General features: G+C 35.7%; 1 protein-coding gene across 1 annotated transcript; it reads right to left on the bottom strand.

Moving 5' to 3' along the window:
• Window positions 1-195: 195 nt before the first annotated feature.
• On the bottom strand, window positions 196-8,630 carry LOC143030791 (uncharacterized). The gene is made up of 2 exons (XM_076194007.1): window positions 8,575-8,630; window positions 196-4,510 (listed from the first exon to the last, which is right to left on the bottom strand). The coding sequence occupies exon 2, from the start codon at window positions 4,291-4,293 to the stop codon at window positions 2,836-2,838; it is 1,458 nt and encodes a 485-aa protein (XP_076050122.1). The 5' UTR covers window positions 4,294-4,510; window positions 8,575-8,630; the 3' UTR covers window positions 196-2,835.
• Between the last annotated feature and the right edge of the window lie 1,806 nt (window positions 8,631-10,436).

The raw sequence follows: 10,436 nt of genomic DNA, 5'->3' as shown, positions 1-10,436 counted from the left end.
TGGAAAATCTTGTATTTATTTCCACCTGCAAAGTCAATTATTCTACATGGACCTGAGTACCATGGTGAAAATTTGTTAAGGATTTAACTCTTTGATGTATAGATTCAAATGTATGTATCCTATTTGAGATGTAATCCTCCATATTATACACATGGAGAATATTGTCAATAATAAAATATTTCTCCTGTAGCTGTATTAATTTGGTTGTTTAGGGTACATTTAACACAAGGAATCCAACTATACCAAGGCATGTAATAATTTTCTTATTTAACCTCTCTACATCTCCATTGTTCTGAGGATGATTTACTAGAATGTTTGCTTGATCTTGAATAACCTACATAATTCTTACAAGATCTTATTAAATTCAGTACCATTGTCTGAAACTAAGATCTTAGTAGTGAAATTACAGATTATCTGATCACAGATTACTGAAGCACTTGTTTCAGCTCTCTTATTTGGAATGGGTTGTAAAATACAATCTTGAAAGATAATCAATAGTAACAAATACATATTTACATCCATTTTTAGACATAGGTAGCTCCAGTGTATCTATGTGAACTCTTTCCCAAGGTTTCTACAGGATGGGATATGATAGCATAAGAGAAGGTTTAGGTATATTTCCTTTCATCTTAGCATACATACATACATATACCAAAGGCTTTTTTCCCCTTACAAGGGAGGTAGCCAAAAAAAAAAAAAAAAAAAAAAGGCATAAAAACCACTCCCACCTATTCCATCCCTATCACACTTCACTCCCCTCCACCCTCTTTCTTCCTTCTTATCTTGGCACCTCCTGGATGGTGGGTCATCCCTGCATCTCGCCCACTGCCCTGGGTCAGAAGCAGTGTCACAAGACACAGCACATCCACAGCAAGGCCACTTCATTAAATTGGTGACCCCCCTCTCCATCCCCTCATGCAGAAAAGGAGAAGACGGGGAGAAATCCCTTCAGGCTGCATCAAATTTTTTCTCACACACTCCCTCACCCATTCCACCTCATGCATCACAGCATCATCCATATACAACTACCTCTAAAAAGAAGAAGAAGAAAAAAAAAAGCCTCATTCAAACCAAAAACTAGAAAACCATGTCCATACAAAGAAATAAAATAATATCAGCACAGAAAACACCAAAGAAAAATCAGAATTTTTAGCCCTATTTCAAGACCTACATAGAGAATGCATACACACACACACATATATAAATATATATATATGTATATATATATAATATATATATATATATATATATATATATATATATATATATATATATCCACCCGCAACTCACTCAGATCAAGAACCAGCTCAGAGTAGCCTCTGTTCAATTACAAACATCCAAGTTGGCCACTACCTGCCCACAGCCTAACAGAAGAGGCTGGATGACCGCGTTGTGAACAGCTGCCCAGGATGTAACACTTCACCCCATACCATACAACACATAATGGAAGACTGCATTATACACAATCATGCAGGCAAACAACACAACATACGCTCTATAAAGGATTTGTGGGAAAACCCAGTTTCGGCTATGGCATTCCTTGGGGAGACGGGACTGCTCGGACAGACAGTCTAGGGAACGACAACAACAACAACAACAATGGTGGTCTTATAGACCTTCCATCACTAGAAGCAAACATATGAGCCAATATGCCTTTAGAAAGAAAAAATAAAAGATATTAGTAAATAAAAAAATTAATATATACATACATATGCCAATGGCTTTTTCCCCCTTCTGGGTAATAACAACAACAACAATAACAATAATAACAATAAGTGAATAAGAAAATAAAGAATAATAATGATCATGATAAATATATAATGATAATCACAGTAAACTGTTTTTCATGGAAAAGCTCACCATCAAGTAAGCTTTAATATATATTGCCCTAACAAAGACTCAAATATACTTGTATGTGATAAGCATAAAAATCATTTAACAACTGCAATTTATACAGAGGGAACAAATGCATTAGAAATTATGGGGGCATCATGATATATTTCACAAATGATATGTCCATGAAATTCTCTTTCAGTAGGTAATTAAGAAAAAGTACTATCAAAAATATTGTTAGACACCACAAACAAATACTTCTTGGCACAAAAAACAACAAAACCAACCCATCCAACAATAATGAGCAAGTCATCATATACAATCTGATATCATTACTGATAAAACTTCATTAAACTGTGGATGCTCTATCTCCAGGGATCCAATAAACACTGCTGAGTAGATTATCTTAGTTATATTTACAGTAACACAAATTGCAAGTAACAATGGTGCATATTCCAGACAACTTTGCAAAATGCTAAGGTAAACAGGACCGTATCCGACATGCCACTCTCTAATATTCTCAACAGTTTTTGGTAATTACAAGAACATCCGTGTACTTTACAGAAGTCTCAAGACTCTTTGATTATGAACAAGCAAAAATTCAATTACACAATAAGCCAATCCAAGATAACTAAATAATTTCACAACTGCTATAACAGTGGATCAATGCGTAATAGCTGAACATATCATCATATAGAAAAGTTTAATTAATCAGGTCACACTGGAGAAGCCTCTAAACAGTGTGGGTCATTACGCAATACACGAGATCAATCTTTTGTAACAGTGTATGAGGCACTATGTGAAATTTGATATGAGTACTTCATGAGTAAGCAAAAAGGGCTTCTCTCCTGTATGGATCACCACGTGATGTCTGGCATAATTACTATTACTGGTATTATTATTAATAATAATAAAATTATTATTGTTAATTATAACAATAAAATTATTATAATAATTTTCCAAGAAAGCTGCATTGCACAGGTAACACTTGAAGGGCTTCTCTCAAATGTGGGTCAACACGTGTCGTTTCAGATTACTCTTTTGTGAGAAAGCTGCATCACACAAGTCACATTTGAAAGGCTTCTCTCCAGTGTGGGTCACCACATGTCGTTTGAGAGTACTATTTTGTGAGAATGTTGCACCACACAGGTCACACTTGAAATGCTTCTCTCCAGTGTGGGTTACCATGTGTTGTTTGAGATTACTCTTTCCTGAGAAAGCTGCATCACACAGGTCACATTTGAAAGGCTTCTCTCCAGTGTGGGTCATCATGTGATAATTAAGATTACTCTTTTGTGAGAAAGCTGCATCACACAGGTCACACTTGAAAGGCTTCTCTCCAGTGTGGGTCACAAGGTGTTGTTTGAGATTACTCTTTTGTGAGAAAGCTGCCTCACACAGGTCACACTGTAAAGGCTTCTCTCCAGTGTGGGTCATCATATGATGTTTGAGATAAATCTTTTGTGAGAAAGCTGCATCACACAGGTCGCACTTGAAAGGCTTCTCTCCAGTGTGGGTGAGCATGTGATTTTTTAGATGAATCTTTTGTGAGAAAGCTGCATCACACAGGTCACATTGGAAAGGCTTCTCTCCAGTGTGGGTCATCACATGGTATTTGAGAGCACTCTTTCCTGAGAAAGCTGCATTGCACAGATCACACTTGAAAGGCTTCTCTCCAGTGTGGGTCATCACATGTTGTTTGAGAACACTTTTTCCTGAGAAAGCTGCATCACACAGATCACACTTGAAAGGCTTCTCTCCAGTGTGTGTTGTCATGTGATATTTGAGATTACTCTTTCTTGAGAAAGTTGCATCACACAGGCTACATTTGAAAGGTTTCTCTGAAGTGTGGGTCACCATGTGTTGTTTGAGAGTACTCTTTCGTGAGAAAGCTGCATCACACAGGTCACATTGGAAAGGCTTGTCTCCAGTGTGTGTCATCATGTGTTGATTGAGAGCACACTTTTGTGGGAAAGCTGCATCACACAGGTCACACTTGAAAGGCTTCTCTTCAGTGTGGGTCATCATGTGATATTTGAAAGCATTCTTTGTCGAGAGAGCTGCATCGCACAGGTCACACTTGAAATATTTCTCTCTTGTATGGGTCACTATATGTCGTTTGAGAGAACTCTTTTGTGAGAAAGTTGTATCACACAGGTCACATTGGAAAGGCTGCTTCTCTGTAGTGTGGGTCACAATGTGTCGTTTGAGAGAACCCTTTTGTGAGAAATCTGCATCACATAGGTCACATTGGAAAGGCTTCTTTCCAGTGTGGGTCACCATATGTCGTTTGAGATCACACTTATGTGAGAAAATTTTATCACACAGGTCACACTTGAAAGACTTCTCTCCACTGCGAGGCCTTGCATGCATGTTGTTCCAGAACAATCTTCTCTCCTGAGAAAGCCACATCACACAGGTCACACTTGAAAGACTTCTCTCCACTGCGAGGCCTTGCATGCATGTTGTTCCAGAACAATCTCTCCTGAGAAAGCCACATCACACAGGTCACTTTGGAAAAGTTTCTCTCCAATGTGGGTCATTGCGTGATATCTAAGATGGCTTGTAAGATATGAGTGCCGCAGATGCCACACACAATTCTCTTTGTTATACTAGGAATATATGGAATCTTCCAATACCTTTTCCATAGAAAAGGTATTGATATTTACCCATCAACCTGAAAGAAAATATATAATAAGTTCGACATCTAACTTTTTGTGAGCATGTAATAGTAGTAACATGAGTGTATACAAATACAGTGGTGCATTAACCAGAATGCAGTAGTGGGAGATAACAAACAACTCGTATTAAATAAGAATCTTAATGGAAGAAGAAAGAAATAGAAGGTTGAGCAAATACAAAAAATTATGAGTTTGTGCAGAAAAAAAAAATAAATAAATAACACCTGGGACTGCAACAGTAAAAACTAATCAGGAAATAATCAAGTTAAGTGCATGACCGAATGAATGCTGGAAAGAGGTGCAAAACATGAGAAAAAGAGATTGGTACATAATGTAGGATATAATAACACAGTTGGAAATAAAAAATATTTGTTAATTGTTTTGCAGAGTACCCCTACACACACTAATCAATGACGTCGTAAATCACCGTTTGAGAGTTTCATGGTAATCTGATATGTATTTCTAGAGCAAATGACTTGTTTTCCATTATATGTTTGACCCCCCTTCCTCCCATAACATCAAGGTTGGCAGAAATACAAATAACATTCCAAATATACCACCAGAATCCTATAAATATATAAAATGTTAATATATTTTGACATCCTTCTGTAAGAAGTAAATTACTTCTAGAAAATCTATCCTAACCTGTCCCACACTGCACCTATGATTGGTGTGATTCATTCCTCCTATCAATCTAATACTATACAAGGCGCTCAGTTGAAGTAGCTTGTTGAGTTATGGTTATTCTGTGAAAACAGCCACTTCAAATGTGTTATAACTAATTTGCGTGAATATTTGTGCCCTGTAAATCAACATAAAGTGAAAATATGAAAATAATTAGCCACAGGAATGGAACATTACATAAAGAAACAAATATATATGCTTGTTATGAGGATGCTGGGGTTCAAATCCTTAGCAGTACATTTCAATTTCTGCATGTTGGCCTTGATGGCTTAGAATTAAAGTGGATTGTGGTTGTTAAAATGTATCTATAATCACTGGGACCCATTCATTGTTGTACAAATACTTTCCTGTGTTTGTATACTTCCAATTGTACTATCATAGTGGAGATGGGTTGAAAAAAAAAATCATGTATGTGTAACTCGAGCATACAAATCTATAAGAAAAACTGTGCTCAATTTTAATCTCTCTTGATAGCCTAGTTGGTAAGTCACTGCAGCATATATATATATATATATATATGTGTGTGTATTTACCTAGTTGTATTTTACGGGAAGGGGAGCTATGTTCGTGGTGTCCCGTCTTCATATCTCATTTTATCTAGACTATCTTTAAATTCATGTATTGTTTTTGTACACACTACTTTCTCATCTAACTTGATCCAGCTGTCTATTACTCTGTGAGGAAAGCTGTCCTTTTTCAGATCTCTTCTATAGCTGTCTTTCTTGGTTTTCTTTCCATGTCCTCTTGTATTTCTATCATCCCATTTTATTAGATCCTCTCTATGAATAGTTTCTATGCCTTTCATGATTCTGTAAATAGCTATCAAATTTCCTCTCTCTTCTTTGCTCTAGTGTCTGTAGCTCAAGTTTTGCTAGTCTCTCTTCATATGATAGTTTTGAGAGTGTTGGTGCCAATTTTGTAATTGCTCTTTGTATTCTTTCAATTTTTTTTATACTTTTTTTTTTGTACATGGTGACCACATCGTTGCTGCATATTCCAATCTTGGTCTTATCAGAGTGATTGGTATTTTCTTCACCATTTCTTCATCCAGGTATGTAAATGCCGCTTTGATTGTTCTTATTAAATTGTAAGTTTCTCCAAAAATCTTATTTATTTGTTTCTCAGGTGACATATTATTAATAACAATGACTCCCAGGTCCTTCTCATTTTCTACTTTTTTTATTCTTTCTTCTCCCAATTTATATGATCCTGTTATTCTGTTTTTGCTTTTTCCAAATTCCATTATACTACACTTTTTAGTATTGAACTCCATCTCCCACTTCCTACTCAATTCCCAGACTTTATTGAGATCACTCTGTAGTGACTCACAATCTTCTTCCGTGTTCACTTTTTTGAATAGTTTTGCATCACCTGCAAAGAAGCTCATAAAACTTTCAATTTCTTCATCCATATCATTAATATGTATAGCAAACATTATTGGGGCCAAAACTGTTCCTTGTGGAACACCATTTATTACTTCATCCCAATTTGAGTGTTTGTCTCTTATCACTACTCTCATTTTTCTTTCTTGCAAAAAGTCTTCCATTCATTCAAGCAGTTTTGCCATGTATTCCTCCTTCGGTTTCTAATTTCTAAAGCAACTTCTTATGTGGCATTTTGTAAAAAAAAAATTTATAGGTCTAGAAATGCACAATCAGCCCATCCATCTCTTTCTTGTATTATATCTATTAGCCTTGAATAGAAACATATTAAATTGGTGACGCATGATCATCCTTGTCTGAATCCAAATTGCCTTGGATTTAGCACATTTTTTTCTAAATATTTTACCCATCTACTTTTGACAATTCTTTCACAAATTTTTGCTATTGTACTTGTTAGAGAGACTGGTCTATAGTTGGTAGGGTCTTCTTTATTTCCCCCCTTTATATATAGGTACTATATTTGCTTTTTCCCAATCTTTTGGAACTTTTCCTTCTTTCAAGTAACTGTTTATTATGCTATGTATTTTGTCTGCACAGTTCATTCCTGCATTCTTTCAAAATCCAGTTTGCTATTTCATCTGGTCCATGCAATTTTCTGACATCAAGATTACTCAAGTGTTTCATTATTTCATTCTTTGTTACTTCTATTTCTTTCATAGGGGGTACTTTCTCTTTCCATTCGATCTCTTCAGGTTGTATGTTCTCCCTTGTAAACATTGATTTAAAATGCTTGTTCATAATTTCCGCCATTTCTATTTCCTCTGTGTATTCAACTCCTCCTTGTCTTAATTTCTCCAAATCTTGTTTGTTTTTCAGTTTGTTGTTTACAAATCTGTAAAATAATTTTGGTTGATCTTTACATTTTTCTATGACATCTTTTTCATATTTTCTCTTTTCCTCTCTGCACACTTGTACATATTCATTTCTATAACAAGTATATATTTTACATTTTTCAGGTCTTTTGTGTGTATTTACCTAGTTGTATTTTACGGGAAGGGGAGCTATGCTCGTGGTATCCCGTCATCATATCTCATTTTATCTAGACTATTTTTGAATTTATGTATTGTTTTTGCACACACTACTTTCTCATCCAACTTGTTCCAACTGTCTATTACTCTGTGAGGAAAGCTGTTCTTTTTCAGATCTCTTCTATAGCTGTCTTTCTTGATTTTCTTTCCGTGTCCTCTTGTATATCTATCATCCCATTTTATTAGATCCTCTCTATCAATAATTTCTATGCCTTTCATGATTCTGTAAACAGCTATCAAAGCTCCTCTCTCTGTTCTTTGTACTAGTGTCTGTAGCTCAAGTTTTGCTAGTCTCTCTTCATATGACAGTTTTGAGTGTTGGTGCCAGTTTTGTAATTGCTGTGTGTGTGTGTTTGTGTGTGTGCATGTGCATAATGGAGGATGCAATAGCACAGATAACTGGAAATAAGAAATATTGACAGGTGAACGAGTGAATTTTGGCAGAAATAGAACACCACAAAGAAAACTAAACAAAAATTATATCTACCATCTTAGACTGAGAAAAAAAAATAATCTAATCAGCCGAAGCTTGCCTATCCCTACCTATAGCTAGGTTAGGTTACACATAGCACCTTCCTTCTTCGGTTCCATCAACTAATAAAACAAGGAGTATTGTGGATTGGTGGGAGTAGCTTGTTCAGTTAGTTATTCATTTAAAACAATCACTTAAATTGAATTACAATTATTTCATCGGGAAAATTATTTTGTGCCCATAGCAATCTTGCTCTTAAATCACGAAAACAACATAGAACTACTTTTTTGTTAGCTTATGGAAAACGACGCTATTTCTGGAGCATTCCGATATACAGTGCACATGTGGAATGAATTCTAAAGAACTAGTAACAATTTCAGTACACAGTGAATTGAGAGATTAGGCAGTGAATTTCATAATTTGGATTTTCGTACTGAGGAAGACGAAATATCAGCCCGCCAAGAAAAATGTATACAAACAAGATACAAATATTTCTCTGTACAAGTGGTCATTAGTAATATAAAATAAACAAACAAATAAATGAATGAATGAATGACTGGATAAATAGATAAATAAATAAATAAAAATAATAATAATAATATTGCTGACACTTGTGATCTACATCAAACTTGTTGAGTGGATATATATATATATATATATATATATATATTATATATATATATATATATATATATATATATATATATATATATATTTTATATGTATTTTTATTTATATGTATATATATATACATACATACACACACACACACACACACACACACACACACACACACCACGAGCATAGCTCCCCTTCCCGTAAAATACAACTAGGTAAATACACACACACACACACACACACACACACACACACACACACACACACTTACGAGCTCTGAGCTCTCTTCCAGGAGGGAAATAGCTATCGATCACGAGTCCAACACGTGATCCAAAGACCAAAGACCAAGTGAATACACAAACACTCGGTGGCGTAGTTGGTAGAGCACTGAGCTGCCACAATAGTGGCCCGCAGCTCATAGTTCGAATCCTGCCCAGGGCCGAAATTATTTCGGTACCGCTGCGCTTCGGGTCGTTACTCTGACTCTCGTGGGCGGGGAGTTGGGTGTGTGTGTGTGTGTGTGCAAGGTCATAGCATTACCCATAGATCGGACCTACGAGCTCTGAGCTCTCTTCCAGGAGGGAAATAGCTGTCGATCACGAGTCCAACACGTGATCCAAAGACCAAGTGAACACACACACACACACACACACACACACACACACACACACACACATAGGTAAATACAACTAAGAAAAACATAAGGGAAACAGAGAATACAATGGAAGTGGAAGAAAACTAAGAGTGTCTTACACAAATATAGATGGATTGATAACAGGATTGAATGAACTGAATGATTATTTGAAAGAAAAAGAACCGGACATAATGGGAATTGTAGAAACAAAATTAAAAGGCCCACTACCACCCAACAGTGTAGGACATGATACATACAATTATTGGATTAGAAACAGAGAGAAAAAACAAGGGGGTGGAGTTATGTTCCTGACTAAGAAGGATATAAACGTGAAAGGTGTCATATATGGAAAGAATACAGTAGAGATGATTATGATAGAAGTGGAAGACCGAGATAAGAAGAGCAGAAAATTTGTGATCAATTATGTGCCTCCGAAAACAGCCTCATGGGAGGAGAGTGAACATAAAAGTATGTTAGAGGACACAAAGATAGCATTAACTAAAATAATGGAAGACGGAGGAAGAATAGTTATGATGGGCGACTTTAATTGCAAAGAAATCTGCTGGGAAGAAATGACAGTAAAGAGTGGTGATGACTCATGGGGAAATGCTCTACTTGAGATGATTACTGACCATTCAATGACACAATGGATACAAGAGAACACTAGGTATAGAAATGAAGAAGAACCATCGAGGCTAGACTTAATAATTACATCTGAACCTAGAATAGTGGACAAGATTGAATATAAAACACCAATAGGTAAAAGTGACCACATATTGATTGAACTGGAACTTAATGAAGAAAAATATATGAAAAGAAATGAACAATATAGAAAAGGAAGAATGATGTATGAAAAAACAAACTTTGATAAAATAAGAGAATTCTTCCAACAAGAAAACTGGGAAGAAATATACAAAGAAGAAACAACAGTGGAAGAGAAATGGAATATTTTGACAAAAATTTACAAAAAAGGAGTGGAAAAGTATGTCCCAAGACAAAAACAAGAAAAAGAATATGTAAAATGCTGGTACAACAAAAGTTGTA

This window comes from Oratosquilla oratoria, chromosome 12 (genome assembly GCF_046742065.1).
Source record: "Oratosquilla oratoria isolate Oo_2021 chromosome 12, ASM4674206v1, whole genome shotgun sequence".
NCBI classification, from domain to species: Eukaryota; Metazoa; Arthropoda; class Malacostraca; order Stomatopoda; family Squillidae; genus Oratosquilla; species Oratosquilla oratoria.
The sequence above is the reverse complement of the archived record's forward strand: the minus strand, read 5'-3'. Positions and strand labels throughout refer to the sequence as shown.